Source organism: Miniopterus natalensis, chromosome 7, assembly GCF_054644295.1.
Source record: "Miniopterus natalensis isolate mMinNat1 chromosome 7, mMinNat1.hap1, whole genome shotgun sequence".
Taxonomy (NCBI): domain Eukaryota; kingdom Metazoa; phylum Chordata; class Mammalia; order Chiroptera; family Miniopteridae; genus Miniopterus; species Miniopterus natalensis.
In genome coordinates, this window is record NC_142087.1 from 33,285,068 (window position 1) to 33,310,520 (window position 25,453).

At 41.0% G+C, this 25,453-nt stretch overlaps 1 protein-coding gene across 1 annotated transcript; it reads left to right on the forward strand.

Annotated features, from left to right (window-relative positions):
- Positions 1 to 5,203: 5,203 nt before the first annotated feature.
- C7H18orf63 (chromosome 7 C18orf63 homolog) lies at positions 5,204 to 25,087 on the forward strand. Its single transcript, XM_087818605.1, has 10 exons — positions 5,204 to 5,337; positions 7,290 to 7,368; positions 9,331 to 9,387; positions 13,553 to 13,664; positions 14,028 to 14,069; positions 15,568 to 15,644; positions 18,292 to 18,401; positions 19,163 to 19,259; positions 23,726 to 24,739; positions 24,914 to 25,087. The coding sequence occupies exons 1-10, from the start codon at positions 5,204 to 5,206 to the stop codon at positions 25,010 to 25,012; spliced, it is 1,821 nt and encodes a 606-aa protein (XP_087674731.1). The 3' UTR covers positions 25,013 to 25,087.
- The last annotated feature ends 366 nt before the right edge of the window (positions 25,088 to 25,453 follow it).

Genomic DNA, 25,453 nt, shown 5'->3' on the forward strand with positions numbered 1-25,453 from the left:
CTACCTGCCCCCGACTAGGGATCCAGCTGGCAACCTGTGCATGTGCCCTGACAGGGAATTGAACCGAGACCTCCTGGATCCTAGGTCGGTGCTCAATGGCTGAGCCACACCCGGCCAGGCTCCCACATCTTTTTTATCCAGTCCTCTACTACAGGACACTTGGTTTCCATGTCTTGGCAACTATGAATTATGCAGTGAACATAGGGGTGTTTACTTTGTCTCTTTTCTAATGTTTGCATTTAATGTTATAATTTTCCTATTTGTTTTGAAAATAGTAAACCAAAATTATACTATTTCCCTAACAGTTGTCAGGACTGCTGAATCTCCCCAAGACTTCTAGCAGAGCCATGTGTCTCTTGAGTGGATGGCTACCTCTTTAATCCAATGTCAAGACTGTTTCAGATTTCAGTCCCACCCACTTTCAAATAACTGTAGAAGTTGTTAAAAACAAAACATTGGTGCCCGGCGGGCATGGCTCAGTGGTTGAGCATCGACCTAGGATCCAGGACATCATGGTCCAATTCCTGGTCAGGCACATGACTGGGTTGTGGGCTCGATCACCAGTTGGGGAAGTGCAGGAGGCAGCCGATCAATAACGACTCTCTCATTGTTAATGTTTCTATCTGTCTCTCCCTCTCCCTTCCTCTCTCTGAAATCAATACATTTTTAAAAAATTAAAAACACTCCTCTTTGCCAAAACTGATTTTGCAAATGAAATAATTACTCTTAAACTGTAAAGCAAACATTAAACACAATACAAAATCTCATTCTTTCACAACATAACTGCTGGAACCTAGTAAGATGTAAAGTTGAGAAGTGCCAAATCTTCTCTTAATAAGAACTTCCCGACAGCCCACCCATGTGATTTCTTCATCTCCCTGAACTCACATGGGAGTTTCCCAGGATTCAGTGTTTGGACTTCCTTTCTGCCCACGCTCACTCTCTTGGCGATCTGATCTGGTCTTATGGTTTTAAATACCACCTGTTACAGATCTTTCCCCAGAGCAACTCCCCTTCCCTTCTCGATGTCACATGTCCAGTGCCGAAGTCCTCCTGATCTTCATCCCCAAACCTGGTGCTCCCACAGTCTTCTCCTCAATCAAAGGCAACCCCCCTTCCCAGTCCTTAGTACAGAAACCTTGCAGTCGCGCCTGGCTCCTCTCAGACCCCGCACCAATGCACACCCAAAGCCTGCTAGGCCTAACTTCAAAGCACCTTCGCAATCCCACGCCGTCTCACCGCCTCCAAACCACATCGTCCCTCCGACAACGGCCGCCGCCTCCTAGCGCCCTCCCTGCCCCTCCGTCCCCTTCCGTCCGTGCCCGCGCCGCAGCCCGGAGGGCCTCGCCAGGCCCGACACTGCCGCTCGGCTTGAACCTCTCGGGCCTCGAGCCACTGCTCCCCTCCCAGCTCCAGCGCGGCTGCTGGTCACCCCCGGCCTCGGGCCTCTGCGCTGGCCGCGGGTCCTGGGAGCTCCCCGCCCCTGCAGGCCTTACCTCCCCTCCCCCGGGCGCCCCGACTTGGGCGCGCCCCCGCGCTCCCCGGCTCTCCGTCCCGCTCCAGTGCCGGCAGAGCTCGGGTCACCACCCTCCCTGTTGGTGTCCTTCCCACCCTCTTCTCCCGCCCCGCCCCCAGTGAGACTTGGCCCCAGGCGCAGGGAGGGACGCCAGCCAGTGCTCCGCGCCTGACCCGGGAGAGCTGCGGGACGCCGCGGGGGTGAGTGACCGTTGCCGCCGCAGGACATCCCGTCCCGGGCGATCCGGCCGCCGCAGGCTTTCGGGGCGCTGGGGGGGAACCGGGGTATCTGAGGCCGGACTGCCCGCCAGCGCCAGCCTTCGGTGCTTGCGGTTCCCCAGCGGCCCTCCTGCGCGGATGCAGCTTCCCTCTCCCTCCAGGACCCGACCCACCGGGGCCAACCCAGCGCTTCCCCACAAGCCGCGGGGCCGCCCGGGCTGCCAGCTTCCCCGGTGCCCGCGTGGACAGCTGCGGCGCGCGGGGTGCTGGGAGCTCCTGGGTCCCTGGGGGTGCAAGGCATGCTGGGAGCATCGGGGGCTGCTGGGTTCCAGGGCACTCTGGGAGCATGTGGTTCACGGGGTATGCTGGGAGGTCCAGGGGCTGCTGGGTCGCAGGGCAGGCTGGGAGTGTGTGGTGCGCAGGGCATGCTGGGAGCTCCGGGGGCTGCTGGGCTGCAGGGCAGGCTGGGAGATTATCTTGGTTGCGCGAGGACTCTGAGGGGCACGGACCAGGAGTGAACAGCGGGCACTGGTCCCAGAGGTGAGACCAGGCGGGGGCCTCTGCCGAGGGAGTGAGAGAGGCGAGGCTTCCGGGCGGAGAGGGAGCGAGGGAGGCCGCTGCGGCCCCGCCTGTACGAGGCTTTCGGGGCGGAGAGGGAGCGAGGGAGGCCGCTGCGGGTCCCGCCTGTACGAGGCTTTCGGGGCGGAGAGGGAGCGAGGGAGGCCGCTGCGGGCCCCGCCTGTCCGAGGCTTTCGGGGCGGAGAGGGAGCGAGGGAGGCCGCTGCGGGCCCCGCCTGTCCGAGGCTTCCGGGCGGAGAGGGAGCGAGGGAGGCCGCTGCGGGTCCCGCCTGTACGAGGCTTTCGGGGCGGAGAGGGAGCGAGGGAGGCCGCTGCGGGCCCCGCCGGGCGGAGGGCGCCCGGGCCGCCTGAGGCGGCGCCGCTGTGGAGACGCGGGCTTCATTTTCAGGAGCGTTTTGCGGGCTGGGCGCGGTTCAGCGCTGGAGGAAGGGGCTCGGCCGTGACCCTGAGGCTGGGCGGGGCTGGGCAGCAGGCGGGACGCCGCCCGCGTGCGACAGGGAAGCCCGGGGGTGGCTGAGGGGCGGCAGCGAGGCGGGGCGACAGCCCCTCACCCAGGCCCTCGGGTTCCAGCCTCGGGGCGTCGTGATTGTCAGTGGTTTGCACGGCCGCCCTGCAAACGGCCTGTTCCCGCTGAGGACAGACCTTGGGGACGTCCCCCCGCCCTTCGCTGTGGCGGGAACGCGGCCCAGCGGGCGCGGGAGCTGGCGGGCGGGCTTCCGGCGCGCGGTTTCCCAGCAGGCCCCGCGGAGGCGCTGGAGGCTGAGGGGCCGGAAGTAGCTTAGGCTCGCGTTCGGCGGCCGCCTCGAGTCAGGTTCCGCCCGGGCCCTCGGTCCTCGGGCGGAGAATCGGCGGGCGTCCGGAGCGGGGCGTCCGCGCCTCGGCCCCCGTTGATCAGGCTGCCGCCCAGGTTTCCAGCCTCACCGCGTCGTCCTTGCACGGTCTGGGTAGAGCGAACAAGCTTATCGTCGGCAAGTTTTGCTAATTAGGAACCTAAAAAAGCCTTGAAGGTCATTGTAAATAATAAAATTAAGTGAATTCTGGCCTGTTCCTGAACAGATCGGTGTTGTTTACGTGCAATTTCATGTTCAGCCTTTGAAGACTGACAGCCAGGGGAGGGCTGCGCAGAAATTTCGTGGTGATTGCTACAGGGCATTGACTGGGAAAATGACATAAAAAGTAATTTTAGTGGGAAATGTGTTTTAGAAATGAAAGTGACGTCTCAGGTCTTCGCCCACAGTGACGTGACCTATTTTTCTTTAAAATACACAGAGTTGCACCTCCGGACCCGAGCCCTAATCAGTTCTGCGCTGTGTGCTGTGCCTGGTGCATAGTCGATGCTCTTCCTAAAACGCTCCCCAGGACGCGAGCTTCAGCAGACCGTGGGGTAGGTTGTGTTTGCCTCGGGAACAGTCATTGGTGCTTCGTGTTTTATTAACTTTTCACACCGGTAGACATTTACATAGGAGAGAGCGGGGAAAGCAGAGAGAAGGAAGGAATGTTTTTATTTCCGATATCAGAAATCATTAGGTTCTGAACACCTTGTGTGAATTTGTTAGTTAAAGGTCCTAAGAGTACATTCACTTTTTAAAGAACCAAGTGATCTCTAATGATGAAACCTTCAAGCACAGTGGTTCTCGAGGGAGGAGGGGCAGCTCGAAGTCTTGCTCAAACGGCACCAAACAAGCATTTGGTTACAGAGATCAGACTTGAGGCTCGTCAGTCACACTTCCAGATTCCTGGGCTGGTAAGTGATAACTTATTAAAGAGAAACTCTGTTGGTGTCAAAAAGTTTGAAGTACTAGAATTTCAGTTTTCTTCTCCTGATGTACTTGTGCACATTAGAGAAGTTAAATTTAAATTCCAGTTTTTCTTCAAAGTAACACCCAAGATAGATTCCAAAGGTATGCCTTGTGAATTATCAACTGTAAAATGTGTCCCAAATAGAAGTTTTACAGCCATATAATTAGTGGAAGAGGAAACTAGATAATTTAGAGATTCAGCAAACATTTTCTTTCATGTAAAATGATGAAAAATATATTCCTTACCCTTGAAGTACTTTATAGAAATAATCTGAAACAGCAGAAAACTTTGCTATATATTTTGATTTTTTAAAGATCATTGCCATAGGAAAGATCAAAATGAAATTTAGGAATAGCCAGGAACTTGAGAAGGAATTTATTAAATAAAGCCAATGTGGTGGAAATGTATCAAGTACCTAGAGCAGAGTAGGCATTTAATAAACAGTACTGGGTTTTTTAAATTATTATTTATACTTAAATTCTATTTGTGGTATAAAACTGCAGGTTTGAAGTTCTGAAATATCTTTTGGGGATGACAAAAGTGTTCTAAAATGTATTGTGATGGTTGCATAACTCAGTGAATAGAGGAAAATCCATTACATTGCACATTTTAAATGGGTGACTTGTATGTTAGGTGAATTATATCTTAGAACATATACCACCCGGCCAGCGTTGCTCAGCATTTGAGCATTGACCTATGATCCAGGAGATTCTGGTTCGATTCCCTGCCAGGGGACATGCCCGGGTTGCAGGCTCAATCCCAATGAGGGGTGTGCAGGAGGCAGCTGATCAATGACTCTCTCGTCATTAATGTTTCTCTCTCTCCCTTCCTCTCTCTGAAATGAATAAAGATATTTTTTTTTTAAAAAAAGAAAAAATGTACCAAATCTAAGTTATCATTAGAGAATTTTAAAGGTAAAACGTCAGTGATGTTTAACTGCTGAAATTTCTAGTTTGTTTTTATTGTCTTATTTCAACACAGTATCAAATATTCTGATGAGTAGGTATAGTTTACTACTTTTTTATTACTGTTTGTTTGTTTGTTTGTTTTTAAAGGCTTGATTGCTGAGACATTCATGCAACAGGAAAACATGAATGACTCCAGGCAGCAGTCACTCTTCTTCATCACACTTCCAGATTTACAGAAACTCTGTACTGTCAGGATAATACTACATAATGGGATGGCAGATACTGAGATTAGGAGCACACAAATGAAGATGTGCAGGTGAGAGTACATTTATAACTAATGCTTTCTAAACTCTTTGAGACCTATGAGAGTTGTTTTAGAAGTATCTCCTTTAAAGCAAAATACCCATTCAGTGTGTGTATATAATTTTAAAATAAATTCAGTTTTGTTCTGACCAGGTATATAGGGTCACATTTAGGAAAGGACTTAAAATATTTGAGATAGAATATCTCACTGTTGAGTTTTTATATTTATGATCTCTTGTGTGATATTTTTAATTTAAAATTTTTATAGGCATTGTTGAATTAAATCAGGCTCCTCAAAACTTAGAGGTAGTAATTAATAAATACTGAGTATCATCTGTTTATGAAGCACTTAGAGAGATATGGTAAACATTTGAGATTGACATAATTTCTTAATATTCAGGTCAGTATAAGAGTATGTCTGAAGAATATTTCTGCAAGAACTATCTTGAAATGGCTAACCCAAGATAGTCTTTGAGAAGCAGCTTAGTTGAAGAATAAAATATAACTCCATGATTACTGAGGACCCACCATGGGTTAGTCCCTTCAATTGTTTGATGAACTCAGAAAGACATAGAATACATGGCAAGATTCTGTCTGTAACTGGGTTTCTAGAAGAGTAATGAACACGTCTAAGATTGCTAGGGGTCAGAAGAAAGACATTTGGGGTGTCCTCCCTTTTGCGCTTGTTCACAAAACTTTTCTCCTCCCCATTGTATACATTCCCACCCAGGAGCATCTAGAAGCCTGTCCCCTTCCTGCTAACCTGTAATTTGTGACCCCCTTTGGGAAACAAATGGGTAGAAAACTGGGAGATTTTCTGATGTTTGCTCTCAAATTGAACAAGGCCATGACCATAGAGTGGAGTGTTTTTACTCATCCTCTCAGTAACTGAGAGGTTCAGACAGAGGCAGGCCTTATAAACGCAAGTATCTGCTGCACCCAGGTTCTGACATCAAAGATGAGGCTGCCAAAAACAGGTTGTCTCTCCTTACTTTTTGAACTAACCCCCCCCCCCCCAACACAGACACACATTTCATGGTTTTTTAAATTTGTTTCCTTGATGATTCGTAATTTGGAAACTTTTTATATTTTCCAACTCTTCCTTTTTGTGTTTTTCCCACCTTTTCCTTGACCTTTGAAAGCAAAATTATTGATAATTTCAGTTGTGATTTTTGTTTTAAGTAAATTTGGCTGTTGAATGTTACACTAAAGCCACTAATGTCATTCTGGCTTGGAAAAAAATTTCATTTTTGCAAGAAAAGAATTTAGTCAATAACTCTAACATTGAAATAGTTGGGAACTTCATTGATAGTTTAGTCCTTAGACTGTTGCCCCTGTTCCCGCTACTTAAAAAACAAAGGAAAATGGAAGAAAGGGGTTAAAAGATCTGGATTTTTTAGTGTCAAGATTTCAAGTCTATACTTAGGACAGATATGAGGTTTTAAAAGAGGAATTCAGCCTGGGCACCGTGGATCAGGGGTTGAGCATCGACCTATGATCCAGGAGATCAAGGTTCAATTCCCAGTCAGGGCACATACCCGGGTTGTGGGCTTGTTCCCCAGTAGGGGGCGTGCAAGAGGCAGCCGATCAATCACTGACTCATCATTGATGTATCTCTCTCTCTCCCTCTCTGAAATCAATAGACATATATATTTTTTAAGTAAATAATAAGTGAAGAGGGATTCATGTTCACAGATGAAAGAGGTTAGGAAATTCAGGTGCAGGGACACACATATCAATAGCAATATCTATAATTTTATAATTCCTTTAATTCAGATCTTGGCTGAGTGTTTACAGTGTTCAAGGTACCATGCTGGGTGTGGGGAGAGAGATGAAATCTATAACACAGTCTTTGCCTGGCAGAAACTTCAACTTTTGATTGGAACGAAGTGATTTTAAAATGTTCTGATAAAGTAAAAACAGTGGGCAAGTCCAATTTAAAGTTAATATACTTTATCTCCACAGACAGTTGCTGTTTTTGCACCAAGATGTTCTTGTGTCACCTGTGCCTGGAATATTTAGCCAAATTTGGGTGGTGATGGCGGTTAGTGTTTTAACATTTTATAAGTTATTATTACTAATTATTTGGGGGAACATTGATAAACAGTAATTCAGGTACTCATTATAGCTCAAGTTGAAAATGGTTTATGAAGACAAATTATACTGTTTTGTAGCTTGAACCATTAACAGATTTTAACTTTGATATACCTGATGTTTAAAATTCATTTTTGTGTTTCTAATTTCATGGTCAGTGTTCTGTGTCATAAACGTTAAGATAAAGACTGCAAATGAGGAAATATGTTATAACAGAATTTTTAAAGATATGTTGTTTCTCATATTTTATTCTTTAGAATTACACTTAACATAAAGGAGTAATTTTCTCACCCCAACACATCTCCAATTGTTTTTAAAGAATTTAGATCAACTTTTTTTTTAATTTGGAAATTTTAAAAAAATTCATATTTAGTAAAATTAGAGCAAGAAACATATTTCTTGGTGCTGTGTGTATAACTGGGAATGATAAGGAAGGGCCAGAAATCTTCATAAAAATCATACTCTCCTGAGATTTTTGTCAAAAGTCTTTCTGAGAATCATCTTACTCTGAGATTTTAATTCCCCAGAATCCAGTGAAATCAACTTATTAACAGTGCTGATAAACTACACAAAATCTTCAGTCCTTTTATCTTCGAGGTTATATGGCTGTATGTCCAACTTTTTCTTCTCATCCGTAATACAGTTTTTAAAAAAGACAAGCTGTTGGTGAACAGTAGACACTAATGCCTCTTAATTGTGTGTTTTTCTACCTGAAAAATTTATGGAACAAGAAGGAGATTGTTTTTATAGTTGTAGTGAGTTCAAGTATCCTAATCTTAAAATAACCATCTAAAAATGTGTTTTGTTTTGCTTTCTTAAAATATGTGCTCTAAAAATATTTACTGAAGTACTTAAAATGGGATTGTTAGGCATACGATTTTGAAACTTGCCTTTCATTTTCCCTTTAACAGCCTCTCCTGGATTATTATTCTGTGTCAATACATGTATCTTTCTTGGTTTTAAGACTGAAGTATTTCATTGTATGAGTATAAAATAATTTAATTATCACTGTCTAATGCACACCTTAGTTTCTAGTTTTATGCTGTTGCAAACAGTACTTCAGAAAGCATTGAAATTACATCATTTTCATTTGGTAATTTTTATGGGTTAAATTCTTGGAAGTGGGATTTCAGCACATTTTAGCTATAATCTAGATACTGGGAAATTGCTATCTGAAAGTCTCTACTAGATTATATTTTAAAGAATTGTGTATGAGCCTGGCCAGGCGTGGCTCAGCGGTTGAGTGTTGACCTGGGATCTAGGCAATCGGGGTTCAATTCCCGGTCAGGGCACATGCCCGGGTTGCGGGCTCGATTAATGACTCTCTCATCATTGATGTTTCTGTCTCTCTCTCTCCCTCTCCTTTCCTCTCTCTGAAAGCAATAAAGATATAAAATTTAAAAAATTTATTAAAAAATTGTGTATGAGAAAACCTATATTTCCACATCCTCACAAATACTTGATATTCACAACCTTCACACATCTGCCAATCTTTTAGGTTACAAAGAACATTTTCTCTAACTTATATTTCTTTCATTGGTGAATTGAAGCACCTTGGCCTTTTGAACTTTTTCTTGATCTTCCACTTGTGTCCATTTTCCTTCTTAAGGTCTAAGAACTTCCTGTATATTACGAAAGGTGTTAAATATTTATTATATGAAATTTTATTGGCCTCTTTCTTCATATGGTTTCTGGGTTCATGTCACCCCCACAAAGGCTTTTCTCATTTTGAGAGTGTACCGACAGATTCTATTTCAGGGAGGGATTGGTCATCACTTGTGTCTCCCAGGTCAGAAGCTGTCAGGATTATGGTCTGATTCTGTGCTGTCTACTGTATAATGTTTAAAGTCTTGTATGGTTTCATTTAATAACATATTTATGTCATTTTTATAAATGTGGATTTTTGTTATAGATACCATTTTATAAAGCTGGAAAACTTAATGCTTATCTTGAAAAACATGGAGCTAAGGTAAGTTTTGAAAAGATAATTCCAGATGCTGTTTATACTTATTTTGTATTCAGCTTCTTTTTATGGCCAACAAAAATTAGAGTATCTGTCATATAAGTTAATGCTATGCATGTGAAAGAGTCGAACAATTTTTTCTCAATTACTTTGTGCATTTAGTAGAGACACAGGAAAAGAGGCTTAATTTTTCTTGCAGGCATTTTACATGGTATAGTCTTATCTACCACATATAGCTTCTAAGAAGTGAATATTCCCATTTTACAGGTGAAGAAAAGGAAACCCAGAGAGACAAAAATACTGTTCATAACAATATAGCTAATAAGCAGAGGCACAAAAGAGTATAAATTGTATTCTATGTGGCGAATTTCTGGACCTTAGCAAGGAAAATATGAATGCATAGGATGAGCACCTCTTGTGTCTCAGTTACTCAGGCCATGGAGACTTGGCTGGAGCTCACTTCAGGTCTCTGCATGTTTCTCTGAGGCACTGTGTCCTGTTATTCCAGCAGGCTGATTGACTGGGGTTCGGGATAATGAGGTTTCTGGTCGATTCCAAGACGAGATAGTTTATTTAGGTCCTAGGAGGGTGATTTAGTCTCAGTAATTCCCAGGGGTGCTTTTGCAGCTCCCTGAGAAACCTAAAGAACCTGAAAGCTGGTTTCAGCTGTCAGCCACAATCTGTGGGAAAGGGGTATTGAATCTTTTTGCTAAGACAGGTCTGAACTATGAGGACCAGATTTACAGTGTGTCATTTACCTAGCTCTAGAAACTGGGTCTTTTGGGAATCCCTACAGAACTCTGTTCTTTATTGTGGAAAGTGTCTCATGATTTAGTGGGGACCCCTTTGCCATCCTGTTGGCCCGCTCTTGGAGAATTTCATCTTTTTATTAATATATTGACTTAAAGTTAAAAATTGTGGGGTTTTTTTGACAAATGTGTTCCAAGAAGATACAATAAAATTTTAGAAACAAACTCTAAAGATCAAAACAGTTATTTTTTTGAGCACAAGAGTATATGGCATTTCAGTATTGGGTTAGTTAAAAAATATTTATACCAAGTACCATCATTTTATATGTATCTTAAGATTATATGAAAAATTTGGAAACACATCTCCCATAGTCCTTATACACTAATAAAAATACGCTTTGTGATCTATTTTTTTTGAGTCTTTTAATTCACATCTTTGACTTGATCACTGCAAGTTGTCCAATGCCCAAAATATTTAAAATCTTTTTGTTTATACTCTTACCCTTTTCCATGTATCCCAGTTCCTCATTGCTCCTAAGTAAACTGTTTAGCCCCCTTCACCAGACTTCCAGGTCCCAGATGCCTCAATATTCATGAACTTTCTCCAGCCTGACTTCCTACCCTCTTGAGCCTTCGTGATTTTGCTCAATTTCTCTCTCTCTCTTTTTTTAATATATCTTTATTGATTTCAGAGAGAGGAAGGAAGTGGGAAAGAGAGAGAGAGAAATATCAATGATGAGAGAGTTATTGATCAGCTACATCCCTCAAACCGGGCATGTGCCCTGACCCGGAACCGAACCCTGATCTCCTGGATCCTAGGTCGATGCTCAACTGCTGAGCCATGCCCGGCTGGGCCCTCAATTTTTCTCTTTATGGATATTTTTTGCATAATAGTAATTACAGTCAGCAGATATTTATGGAACATCTGTTATATGCTAAGCACTCTACCTGTTTCTGGAATTAAAGTTATGAACCAGATAAAGTCCCTGTCCCCAGAAATCTTAAAGTAGAAAAAAATTTCCTCCTCAAGTTTTTGGAGCTTGTGTAGAATTTTTAGTATCCTATAAATGTTTGATAAAATTCACCAATAAAGTTATTTGGGCCTAGAGTTTTCCTTAAGCAAAAGTTTTAAACTATAGCTTCAATTCCTTTAATAGATAATAGAGCTATTCAAGTTATCTATTCAAGGAATATGTCCATTTCATCTGAGTTGTCAAATTATAATACTTGCTCGCTTTCCTTCCTGTGGAGTTTGTCGTGATGCTGCCTCCTCTCATTCCAGATGTTGGGTGATGTGTGTTCTTCCTGACCAGTCTTGCTGGAGGCTTAACAATCTTACTGATCTGAAAAGACAGCTTTTGGTTTCATTGATTTTTCTCTGTTGTTTTACTGTTTTGTATTTCATTGATTTTCATTTTTGTCTTTATCATTTTCTTTCTTATGCTTATTTTGGGTTTGGTTTATTATTATTTTTAAAATGTCGTTATTGATTTCAGAGAAAGGAAGGGAAAGGGGGAGAGAGATGATGAGAGAGTCACTGATCAGCTGCCTCCTGCACACCTGCTACTGAGGATCGAACCTATGACCTCCTGGATCCTAGGTCAGTGCTCAGTGGCTGAGCCATGCCGCCCAGGCATGTTTTGTTTTTATTTTCCTCAAGTCAAAATATTTCCTAATTCCTGTTATTTCTTCTTTGATCTAAAGGTTGGTTAGAAGTTTATGTAGTTTCCACATATTTGGGGATTTTCCAGGGATCTTTCTGTTTCTGCTTCCTAATTTAGTTGTGGCTAGAGAACAAGTTTTGTATAATTTGAATTTTTTAGAATTTATTGAGACTTGTTTTACTATCTTAGTAAATGAATCCTGACCCCTTGAGGAGAATGTGTACTCTGCTGTTATGTCAAGCAGTCTATAAATGGTAATTGGGTCACGTTAGTTGATAGTGTTAGGTACTATATTCTCGCTTGTTTTCTGTCTACCTGTTCTATCAGTTACTGAGAAATTGCCCCTGACTGTAGCTGAAGTGATCAGTAATACCATCTTTGCCCTTGAAGGCGTCCAGATCACCAGTCATCATGTTTGTGAATGATCGGATTGGCCCAGACTTCCTCCTTGCTTGCCAAGACTGAGTGAGCTGATCTGTCTACTGTATCTGGGTTAATACCTCAGGCCAAGGGGAAGGCAACACAGAAGCAGGGAGGAAGCCATTTGGCTTTGTAAGGTAGATCCTGGTAGTTACGGGATTTGTTTTGCTTGGGTCCTGGACCCTGGGGGCATGTGTGAAGTCAACATTGCAGGTTGGCCTCATGCCACTGCTTGGAGTCCTGTTGATAGTAGCCTTGATTAAATTCTCTATGAGACAAATTGAACAGATTTGGTCTTGTCCCCCATCAACAGATTAATTACTTGCATCCTGGGAAAATTCACCAGAAGCCAAAATGGTATGAAAACGATGGTGGGTGATATTGGGAGACAGTTCTCCTTGGTGCTATCACTTTTTTGTATGTCTTGCTAGTAGAGGCAGTGGCAGCATTTTCTTCTGAACTTTGCATCCATGTTTGTAGAGCAAACAGCCTTGGTTTAGTCTCCAGCCGTGGATAGCTTGTGCTGATCCATATTCAGTTGAATACTCATGAGGGACACTGCTGGTCTCAGAGTCTACTCTCTGTGCAGCTCTCTCAGCTCCAACTCTTTGACCCCAAAACTCTACCTCCCTTGTCTCCCTGGACACTCAACTCTGTCTCCACAACCCCAAAGAGTCCCCTGGATCCTGCGAGACTCCCCTTCCCACACAGCAGCCTGGAACCCTCTTCAGTCAGTATGTTGGAGTGACCATAGGTTCCCATCTCTTAGGACTGCTTTCCTTTGCTACTTTGATGTCCAGTGTCCTTGAACCATTGTTTTATAGAACTTTCCCAGTGTTTTAGTTTTGCCTTAAGTGGGAGGATCAGTCTGCATCCTATTACTCTCCTTGGTCAGAAGTTCTCATTTTAAAAAGTCCTCTACAAGTAGAGATTCTTTGCTGGTACCCATGTGAGTATTTCATCATTCTCTGGTGTTGAACTAGTGTGAACAACTGTGAAAAATACTACAACATCACTCTGGCCTGGTTCCTTCCATGTAGAGCAGAACACAAAGTAAAGTGGAAGGTTGTGGCTCAGGAGCCCTGAAAACTCAGGTTTCTTGGGGCAGGGCAAGCACGGCTGTTAGAGCACGGCATGGTCGTGGTTTCAGAGTGGAAGTAGTTTAACACTCTGTAACCTTAGAACCAGACAGGATTATAACTACAGCAGTGACTAGAACTAACATCCAGAACAGCCCATTCTGCTGGGTGGTGATCTAAAGACAGACATGTTCTGTGAGCTTATAGGGACATACTGATTGGTGTAATTTGCTCAAATTTTGTCCTTTGATCTTTTTAGGTGGAGGCACCACAAAGAGTAATGCCTGTAATTCTTCAAAACTGTCTTTCATATTCACTCACAGCTAGACTTGCCCCAGCCTGGAATAAAGTGGGCCATCTCCTAGTGCAAGGTGACTACGCCTTTCAGTCACTGGCTTTCTGAACTACATCACTTCTACTATGTGCATCTGTTTTTAGTTTCAGGATATTATTAGGGAGTAGTTTTAAAAGCATAACCCCAACCAGAGCATTCTTAAGCAAGCCCATAACAACATAATTGTCATCTCCTTACTTTGGGATTATATCCAAGGGCCTGCTGATGTTTCTTTAAAGAAAACATGTTTATTATGTAATACTTGATGTTTAGAATATTCCTTTTTATAAAACTGTATTTTAAAGCATTTTCCTTAGCTTGCTAATTTCACTTGAAAGGGTTATATTTATCAAACGTGTTTCATAGGTTATAATATGGCATATCCTATCAATTTTTTAAGGAAGAGAATTTCTTTCTCAGATGGGAAAGCAAAATGCTGTTGGTAAGTAAAAATGGGTAAGTCAATAGATAAAACATTAATCAACAGTTGTTAAGCAGTGTTGATTGAGTTGTTGAGTTGGTACAATCTTGGTGATTAGATATCGGAATTTAATCAGATGTTGTAATTACAATTTCACCCAGGGAAATAACTGTGGTTCAAAATATATAGCCTACTTTATTGAGAAAAATTCACTTTTCTCAATTGGAATAAAAGCTGTTTTTTATTTCTCTACTTAAAGAAAATTATGACTATGAAGCAGTTTAATTCTTACAGGAATTTATAATACGTAGTTTCCAGAATTATCAAAAATTCTTCAGTATTGTTGAAAGTAAAAGCTTTGCATCTTATAAGAACATGATTCTTTTTCTCCTTAAAAAAGAAAAGTCTGAAGAGACACAGATGAGCTAAGATAACAGTTTACGGTCTAATAAACTTTTTCAGTGACATGCATGGCTGACTTGCAGGTGGGCAAGTTTCTAAACAGTAGTCCAGAGATAGCAGATAGGTGGAAATCCTGAGCCCAGGAAGACATTAGTAATCAATCACGGTAGCTTTCACCGTTGGGGCATAGCCTTAGATCCTGGGCTAGCAGCTATAATCCACAGCTCTTCCGTTTCAGTTGCCCTTGCACTCGTTTTATGTTTAAGTTGAACAGTGGTAGTCATTATGCTCTAGCTGTGGACGAATGGGTTCATTCCTAAATTTAGTTTCATCCCCAAACACTGTCAGGAGACTACAGCTGTCGGAGATTAAAGTTTAGGAGAGCAACATTCTCTGTGTGTTAGAGGTTTTTTGTTTAGTTTACCGAATGTAATATTCTACAGCAAAACTGATGAATTGGTAGAGTATAGCTCATTGGATTTTCACAGACTAAACTTACCCTTATAATCAGTTCTCAGATCAAGAAACAGAAAATTACCAGCACCCCACAAGCCCACTCCTGCTTTCTTGGAGGTATTAACCCTTCCCAAGATAACCAGTATCTGGCTTGTAAAGTACTTTTAATTATGAGAAAGCAAGGTAGAAGCCTTGAGGCTCTATAAGACCCAGAGTGTATCTGCCAGAATATTTGAGGGCATTCGTTAGTGAAACACTACTAAAGTCAGAATCATGGCATGGTACCTCCTGATTTAAGAAGACAGTCTCTATTTTTACATATAATAGATGTCAGACTTGTAAAAGGTACTTACCGCTTTTCCCTCAACTGTGGGATATCTCATTTTTCTTATTGCAACCCTGCCCGGTGACATCCCCCAACGTATACATACCCACATCGACGTTGCTTCAGCCTTTGTCACCTTGTAAATGTCTCATCTACAGCTTTCAAATGTAATATGGTAATTGACTTTTACTATGTGTGAAAAAAACATCTATTCTTAACTGAGTTTCTAACTTGAATAAATTAAGTTAAAGTAATTTCTTTTGTTACTGAAATACTTAATTTGATAGGCTGGAGTAATAATTCCAGAAAGTTTACGGTTAAATATTTTATTTTCAGTGTTAGACATCAATGTAACAGAAACTCAAGTCTGTCTAAGTATAGAAGCCTATACAATTAGACTGCCACCACCGGAGGTACCACATATTTGATTTCTATAACTGCCTTTATTTGTTATATACTTAATGTATTTATTATTATTACTAACATGCTAGTAGGTTTTAATTTTTAAGAAAAGTGGTAAGATTTTTTATTTTCAAAATCCGTATTAAATTCTTGATCTCTTGCTATTGTTCTAAATCTGTTTACCCAAAGAAAATATTGTCAGTTCTACACTGATCCAGTCATATTATTCCCTTGCTCAAAAATCTTTTTATGAAAGATTGAACAAGAGGATGTGCTTCACATACAAAAGAAAACTCAGAAAGCTCACCTAAGGCGGAGAAAAAAATCTTTTTAGTGATATTCAGGACTCCTCACAACCCTGTCCTGCCTCAGTGCCTGCCCACTTCTTGCCGCCTCTTACACCTCCCAACATTGAAAGCACTGTTCCAGCCCATAGCAAATGTAATATCTCCCCACTGGCATACTGGTGGGGTTTTTTTTGTTTGTTTTTTTTGGCCCCTACGTTTTACACTTAACATTTTTTGCCTTCTTAGGAAGGAAGGATATGTTTTGTTTTTCTGTTCTCGTAGCACCCAGCATAGAACCTGACACACCAACGCTATCTCAGTAGGTATGATTTACCCTTTTCTGTTCCAGTGCTTCTCCCAGAGGCTGATGGGGGAGTGAGTGCTTTTGTTCCCCATCAGACATTTTGTAACATCTTGAGAGAAGGTTGGGTATCACAGAGGGGGAGAGGTGTGTTGCTACTGTCATTTAGTGGATAGAAGCCAGAGATGCTGCTGAATATCCTACAGTGCACAGGACACAACCCCCCGTCACCCCAAGAAAGAGTTATTCAGCCCAGTGTCAGTAGTGTCCAGGCCAAGAAACCCCAGGCATGGAAGAGATGGTTCTCCCTTGGCTTCAAGAACCGTGATTGGCTACACATGCCCATCCTTGAAGAGCCAGCTCAAATGCTACTGCAGTCACTTTCCTCTAACTTTCTGATTACAAAGACAGAGGAATGGGATCTGCTCTCCCCTGGAGCTTTACGTGAGCTGGTAGGGAAGCTGACCTGCACATGAATAACTGGCATGGGCTGTTAGTATCTCATACCGATGAGGAACCTTTAGGGCACCAGACCCAGTGTGAGCTCTACCCTCTTAAACCTCCACACCATTCTGCACCATGCTCACATACTTATTTGTATTTGTAGAGTTATACTCCTCATTTATATATCCCGTAACTTTATAATAAGCTGCTTGAGAACTAATTATTGTACCTTACTGCACGTTGACTTCTTTACAGATGATACTGCTGTTTTAGATCCCTGATTTTTGAACCAGATAGAGATTAACAAAGAGTGAGACAGAGATTAGAATACCACCTTTGTTAATAGGATGAGAAACTTACCCAAAGTGGACACTTTTGAGAGTGAAAAGGACACTAACCTAATGGGATACTGGTCCAATATGTATAACCTACGATACATTAAAAATAAAATCAGATCAATTAAAATTGGATTTGTTAAGAGTTTACTGTGCATAAAAGAGCAGTTTGTGAACCCTGGAGTCTTAAAGCCAGGAGTAGAATGAAGCCCAGAGGTGTGTTGTTCCAGGACAGTTTACATAGAAAATTCGTTAAGTGATTTAATTTTAATAATGGTTGATTATAACAAGGGTTTTCCAAGTGATGGATTAAAAGTGATTATTTTATACCATTCTGGAAAACAATTTAAGTTTTATTTATAATTTCTGGAGGCATTTACAAAAAATAATCTAAGTTAAATTTTGTTTGCATTGCAAAATAAGCTAAGTTAGGTTTTGCTTATGTGGCTTGGCTATTTTTTTCTGCGTAAAGAATGTTCAAGTTTGGTCTCCATTTTATTTATTTTAAAAGACATATAGTCACACTATTAATGAAAAAGAAACAGCTGTTGGGGAATGTGGCCTATCTGAACCCTAGAATTAGGTAGATTGGCCCACCTATGAATGGCAGTGATGGAAATCCACAGGCTCCCTTGGGAGATCAGGCATCATTCCCAAAGTGACAGAGAGAATGCACAACACCACTTTTTGCCAGCAGGCCAGCTCCCAAGAGGAAGAGGAAGGAGTTGTCCCAATTTTACCTACCAGATAAGTCACTTCATCTGCCCTAGAGAGGAACGAACTAGGGGCCCAAGGGCATCCGGGTAGCAGAGCTTTTGTCCACACAGAAGCAAACACCAGAAATGAGGGACATGCTCTTCTCTTTTCTACTCAACATTATACACTCAGTACATACTTGTTCAGTTCATTTAAGTTAACTCCCTAAATTATAATTTGTCCTCAGCTCCTCTGAATCTCACCTTACATTTTTGGTAGGGCACTTTTCACATCCCGACTGCTGTAACAGGTAGTTCACACATGTCTGTGAAACAGGGCAGAATAGACGTTTGATTTGGAAGTTAAGAGGGAGAGCGTGTACCTTCTCTACTGGCAGAGGAGAGACGAGGTGAGCTGAAACATCGCTCACGTTATGTGAACTGGTTGGCCCAGTGTTAACTGAGGCCTTTAAAACTACTTTATAACTGACTGTGTGAGTGTGTGTAACAAACACAGTATGTGTCTTTTAATGTGTCTTTTTGTTTGCCAAATTCTTTTGAGGACTTACACATTAAAATCTTGCTTCTATTAAAAGCTAAAAGAATTTGATATTTCTCAAAGTGTTATCAAGAACTTTGATACTCACAAGAATGCTGTCATTGAGGGTCATTCCATTTTAAGCAACTGGTGCTACGTTTTGCCAAGGTGAGATTTCAATCTGTAGTATCTAGGGGAGGTTCAGATGCATCATTTTCCTCTAATTTTGCTTCAGTGTTGAGATATGCAAAAGTATAAACCATCCTGTGAACTCTTGAAACTGAATTACAACTTTAAAAACATTGCAACAGTATTGTCATATTTACAGAAACCATTAATTTCAGATTACTAAAATAATTCTGTTATCCATTAAATGTATAATATACATTTATACATTTCTATTGGATCTATTTTCTAAAGTAAAATTCCTAGATATTTTCTTATGAGATTACAACTATTATAGTAATCTTATCATTTGATATAAGCTAAGTTTTAAGTTTGTACTATATTCAGAAAAAAATGGCTTGTTACTAATACAAATAGGACTATTGGGATGAAATTTTACCTGCTTCACAGTGAAGAACTTTCAGGAGCGTACGCGTCATGGTCTCATTCCTCAGAAGAGCGGTGGGCGGGAAACAGATTTGAGACTCATTCTCTCAGTTCCTAAACTTCCCCCAAACGTTAGTTGTTACTTTGTGTTTATAACCAGCATATTGTTTGCACTGATTCAGTTTAGTCATTCCTAATAATTCTAGCTGTTAAGATTTCATAGAATGTGTGTTGGGAACTAGGAGCAAATGAATAGTTTATTACTTATGTGTAGATAGTTCTTAAATCTTTTTCAACGCTTTCTAAATCCCATAGTTAACTTAAACTATATATAAGCATTGGCTCATGGTATTTTACCAAACTCTTATTTTTCATAGTATGAAAAAGGGACAGATACTAAGTGTTCTTCATACCACGCCTCCTCACTGTCCTTTTCACTCATACAAAGATTTCCAGATGCACTGGGATGACCTGGTAAGGAACACAGATATATATTATACAGGAAGTTATTTGGTTTTCCTTCTTATAATTTAACCTAAATTTAACTTTCTCACAACAGAATTTTACTTTGTTCTTAATTTTCAGTATGGCTATAAACTTCCAGAGGATTGTGGGAATGTTCAAGTATACTGCAGCATCTACTTCAGAATGATAGCAGGAAGGGTCTTTACATATCCTTTACACCACTCGTCATGGGCACTCTCTGCCCACCTATGACCTGGTCTCTCTCCTGCCCTGGTGTCATTGTTAACCTTCTCTGTGTCTAAAGGAAACTACTTTCCTCTCTACTTCTTTTATCTGCATGAGTATTTTTTATTTTCTTCCCATTTTTACTTGAAGATGACTTTAATAATGATTTCTCCCCTTAAACATTGCTTTAGCAATTTAGACAGCATCGAAACTTTATAGTAGATAGAGAAAGTGTTTACATGCATGATTTCTAGTAGAAAGGAGAAAATAATCATAGCATTCTCCTTAGCCAAGGGCTCCCTCCAGTGGCATTTTGGATATTCTGAGAGGGTAGAATTAGAATTAGTTGTATAACAAATAATTTTATTTTTGGAAGATTGTCTTACAGGCAATATTTAGAGGATTTGACTTGTACTTAATGCAGGCCATTGATTTAAGAAAATACCTTAACATTTTTAAAACCTATCAAGAAAGAGCACAAGTGCTTCAGTGAAACTCTTCAGTCTTAATACTGGTCTTACCATTCCTGTCTCTCCCATATTCTGACCAGCCGAGTTTAGAATGGAAGAGAGAAGAGCCATAGTGTTCTTTCTGTATTGTTTCCTAACCCAAATCCTAATATAAAATTAGGGTTGACAGGTATCCACTATTCTCTTTCATTAAATGCCAATTTATTTTGCCAAATCTTCAGAATATTTTTCAACAGAAAAGTAACTGCTTTTTTCAAATAACTGCTTCTGAGTTTGAATGAAATTTGTGTTGTTTCTGTGTACTGAGACTTTACTGCTTTTGGTGATGCAGCCTGTTTATTGTTTACTATAAACACTCTATAAAGGTCATAGCGTCTTTCATATGCATCATTTGTAGGATGTCTTAGTTTGCCAGCCTGTAAGGAAAGCTGTGTTGTAAGGACCCAGTGAGCTGTCTTGACCATGGGCACTAAAATAGAAGTAATTAATATCCCTGTGAGAAAACATGCTTTTTAGCTTTGGATTATAAATTGGAGTTATTTAGCTTGGAATAAATAAGCAATATATGAAATAGTTAGATTTAGTTGTATGTGCCTTTTTAACAGTTACTAGTTAAGACTTTTTTTATTCCATAGAAATGTCCTATTGCTCTTTAACATTGTTTACATACCCTCTTAGTTGCATCAGAAGTCAGCCCATACAGTTCTTCCCAAGGATAGATTTGGAAGGTGTGTTGAAAAGTTTTCTTTCAGATTTAAAATCTAAACTGCCCCATATATGTGGATTTCCCATAAAGATGACAACAAAATCGTACTACTGCACACAAGACCTGACAAAACCACGAACACAGGTAAGACATTCGTGTCCTACCGAGTTCTCTGAGACATGCTGTGCTCCTGTCTTATGCGGATCTCTTACCTCCTCTGGTGGACCAACTAATCCTTTGTGATATAATTCTTTTCTCTCGGGTCTCTGTTTCCCTAATACTGTTTACTGTTACTGTACTTAGCCACCTGTCACTAAGGTTTGTTGTTATTGTATTTAACGTGCTGTTAGAGTAGTAGTTGTTCACTGGTCTATTTTTTCTCTTTAGTGTGAACCCCTGGAGGCTAGAGATCTTGGTCATCTCTTTACCCCAAGTGCCTGGTGCATATAGGTGTTCATTAAATGTCTTTTCGGTGATTAAGTGATCTTACAGGATAATTCAGAAACATTTGCCTCATACAAATCCTACTTTGAACTTTTGCCATTTTATCTGATTGATTGAAAAAGCCTGTGTAATCTTATTTATGAAAAAGAAGTAGAATTAAGTAATACTGATAAAGAAAATACGATGGCCTGCTTTCACACTCACTAGAATAAGATTTTTGTTCAAAGAAAACGAAATCAGCCTTGCTAGAGTGGCTCAGTTGGTTGAGCATCACCCTTGCACCCAAAGGTTGCAGGTTCCCAGCTCAAGTTCCATCAGGGAACATACGGAAGGCAACTGATCTTCACATTAATGTTTCTCTCTCTCTCTCCCTCTCCCTTTCCCCCTCCCTCCCTCCCTCCCCCTTTCCCCCTTCCTCCCTCCCTCCCTCCCTCCCTCCCTCCCCCTTTCCCCCTTCCTCTCTCTAAGCATGTCCTCAGGTGAGGTAAAAAGAAAGAAAACAAAATTAAAGGGAAAATTTTTAAAGAACAAATCTATGAAAGTTTAATTCTAGATTTTCAATGATGCTCTTTCTTTAGAATGACATAGTTATGTGTTTTCATCAAAGGAAAGACAAAAGTTTGATTATCTGATGCCACGTCATACCCCAATTCTCAGAGATTTGCTTTTAGACATTTTGTCTAAGTCAGAATCCAAGCAAGGGCCACATAATTTCATTTGGTGGTTATGTGTCTTAAGTCTCTTTTCTATAACATTCCAGACCCACTTCCCTTTGTTTATGCCAGTTATTTGCTGGGAACTCTGGATCATTTGCCCTGGAAAATGTCCTGTATTCCAGATTTGACCGATTGCCTCCTTGTACCATGTCATGTAAAGTTAACATATTCTTCTCAACCCCGTATTTTCTACAAACCTGGGGTTAGGTCTGACTTTAGCTGAATTCTGGTTCAACTTTAATAAAGAAACACTCAAGTTGTGCAATACAGAGCCAGATTTTAATAGATAAAACACATTTGGTCATTTTGGTCAATCCTCAAGTTTCATTTAATCATTCATTACCTTAATTCTAGGATTCCATTAGATATCCATTCAGATGTACCTAGAGGTTAAAGCTTTTGGTTTCCCTCTAATTTCATGGTAATATACAAAGCTATATAAATTATATGTAAAGTTCTAGAAATTAAAAGTCAACTCAGTCACATTTGCCAGTGACACCTGGCAGAATAGTGGTTATAATGTGGCAAAGCTTATGTTTTTGTTGGGTTTTGGCTTTACAAAGCCTTCGTTTGTTGACCATTTAAGTATTTTAAGTTCTCTAAATTATTTATGATCTCATCTGCTGTTTACATGGGCCCTTTTTGTAGTCTTTTTATAAATTTTGAATATAGACCTCGAGGGTCCCCCCTCTGGGCTCAATACTGCATTTTAGAAATTGGAAGGAAGAGTAAATAATACACTGACAGGCTAGGGGGCAAAATAAGCTGCTGGAAAGTATTTCCACCAGGCGCATATTTCTGAGACAGGTGAAGATGGAACAGGGTGTGAATATCAGCATATTTCAGATACATGTTCTCGGTAAGTTTTAGGTCAAAACATAAGGAATCTAATGTGGATCTGCCTAGAATGAGGTGGTTTGTCTTTTACTTTTGTTTTTGTTTCGGTATCTCAAGTAATAGGTATGTTGTTTGAAAGTTACTATTGTTTATGAAACCCAGTAGTCCAGAGAAAATGGTTCTTCTTTGATTTTCTATGATTGATTTCAACTTAGTTCTTGAACTCTTTTTTCATCAAATGGAAAAAAATTCAGTCTAGACACTTTAAGATGACTCAGTCATTTCTGATAAAACATCTTTTTGAGTAGCAGTTTATTCAAATTTAACACCTGTTCCTCTCGCCTGGATAGCATCTATGTGCAGGGGAAGCCTCCTGAGGGTGAGGGCTGCGGTGTGTGGTGAAAGGCGTTTGGTGCTTTTGCCTATTAATCTGTCTACATCGGGAGAGTAAATGCCCTCAGCTCTGTTTCTGGACACCTCCAGAACCTGGTGGGCAGACACTTGGCTTCTGCTACTAAGAAACCAAAAGTGTTCATGTTAAACTTTTCAGCAGAAGTAGCTTTACCTCTCACCTTCTTTCCAAATATGGTGTGAGTGCATCTGATTGGTTGATCCCAAATCATATCCTGAACCCCAGCTACAAAGGAGATGTTCATTTTCTGTGTCCAGGCTCTAGAAGTCTGGGATGAGTGTTAAAGGCAATCTCATGTCCACCGCACAGTACAACTGCATATAAGGCAGGAGTCAAGAGAAAAAAATATGGAGTGAAGGGGGAAAGATGTTCTGAGCAAGTCAGCAGCCCAAGCAAGTTTGGAGGACAATTGGTAGCTAATTATAGTTGGGAAGTTAGAACATATCTTCATCTTAATATATTATCATGAAAAGCTGATGTCTAAAGAAGGGTACACCATAAGAAATAAACACATTTCCTCAAGAAGATACCTTTGTTTTTTGTTTTTCTTATTTTATATATTGTAGTGTTACTTTATGTTCTTATTTTGATGATATTTTATATCATTTCTTTTCCATTAAGGACAATATTACATTTTTTAAATTTCTTAATCTGTATTCTTTCAGGAAGACAGAGTCAAGCCACCTAATCTGACTTCTAAACAAATGTTCAGGTCCTCTCTGACCCAGGCGCCTTCCATAGGACCCACCCTGGCTCAACATCCTCTACCACACTCAGTAGCCATGGACCACAAGGTGGAGCTTTGGGTCAGCCAGCAGGAGCCCTGCGTGTCCTCAGCTCCACACCTCCAGCTGGAATCTGCTCAGAGCAGAAAGCAGTCCCTGTGTGACAAGGCACCTCAAGTACATTTGGAAACACCAAAGCCCACCAGAGCACATACTCAAGCTCAAGACACAAACTTTAGCTCCCAAAGTAACATGGCCCCTAAATTCATACCAGTTTTCAAAACTCGATCATTGCAAATGAACAGAAACGTCTTAGAACCTGGCAACCTGAGAAGAAAACAACATGTTACAGAATCTAAGTTGTTTTCACTTGAAACCAGTACAATCCAGAATGACAAACAGAATTTAGATCCAGCTACAAAAAAAAAATCTAATTGTAACATTCAGATGAAACCTAGAAATTTAAACCAGAAGACTTCTGGACCCGTGCAAGAAAAAAAGGCTGAGTCCTGTGAAAGGGTAACAAGATACCCTCCTCACAGAAAATCATCAGCTGTGAATGTGAATGCAAGTAAGCAACTCTCTGATAGTTTAGGATTTCAAGTGTCAGACAGCAGTTTAGGTGGGATAAAAAGTGCCGCCGACTGCCAAGTCAATGGAAAAGAAACTTTAACAAGCAAACATATAGCACAAATTTTAGGGAAAGGACACGAGTCACTAAAAGTGAAAAGACCGCACATTTTTGAATCAGACACAGAAATAGAAGGTGCCCAGCTACTCCAGGAGCAGTCAGTCAGTCAAACTGAAGAAGTTGATGTCACTGACCACAGACTGATAGCAGGCAGAACAGCCCACAGGCCTAAGAGAAAACTATGTCAGGAATCTTCAAAACCTGCGAAGCAGCCTCGTTCCAGTAATGTCCACTACGGACAATCCACTTCTTCTATGAGCCAGGTAAGAAAACAGTTTTCATCTGGGGATATTTTTCACACTTTTTTCACCTTTAATCCCTAAAGAAAGAATTAAGGGATTTTCCCAAGATCACATTAAGAAACATTAAAATGTGCCCTCACACAACTGCAAGTATATACAATTAATTAAAAATGTGATTTCTTAATCTGATTACAGATGTGTGACTTGGACAAATCAAAACCTAAGAAATCTCTCCTCATCCCTCCAGCTTCCAACGTGGATGTGAAAGCTGGAAATGCCCATCAGGTAACTTAGGTGACGTCTTTTGATTTATTTTTTCTTTACGTTATCTGAATTGGGATTGCCAAGGTTAGAGATCTCCAATCTCTTGATAAGGAGGAGTTACTTTAAATTCCTTGAAGCCTTAAAATCAGCAAGGAAATAGGAAATGTTGAGAACAATACAGCATCTGTTACATAAGCAAAGACCCAGAAGAGGGAGGAGGTGGAGAGAGGTCCCATTGCTGTCTCCTCCCACTCTGTGCTGGGGTCACTGCAGACAAAGAGCTTCCAGGGCACAGCAGCAAGCAGGTTGCCCAAAGATACCAGTCCACAACCACTAAAACACGAATCTTTGGGGACTCTTACCTAAGATGATTAACCTTAAGTGATGTTTCAAAGTTTAATCACTAAGTTAAAATTTACTCCAAAAATGTTGTAGTGCTGGCTAAAGGTAAGCTTAAGACTTAGCTGATAA

Excerpts from the sequence above, each read along its gene's own strand:
- C7H18orf63 (XM_087818605.1), top strand. The coding sequence starts at position 5,204 with ATGAATGACTCCAGGCAGCAGTCACTCTTCTTCATCACACTTCCAGAT. Across the intron at positions 5,338-7,289 it reads ACACAAATGAAGATGTGCAG|ACAGTTGCTGTTTTTGCACC; the intron begins GTGAGAGTACAT and ends TTATCTCCACAG. Across the intron at positions 15,645-18,291 it reads TTAGACTGCCACCACCGGAG|CTAAAAGAATTTGATATTTC; the intron begins GTACCACATATT and ends TTCTATTAAAAG.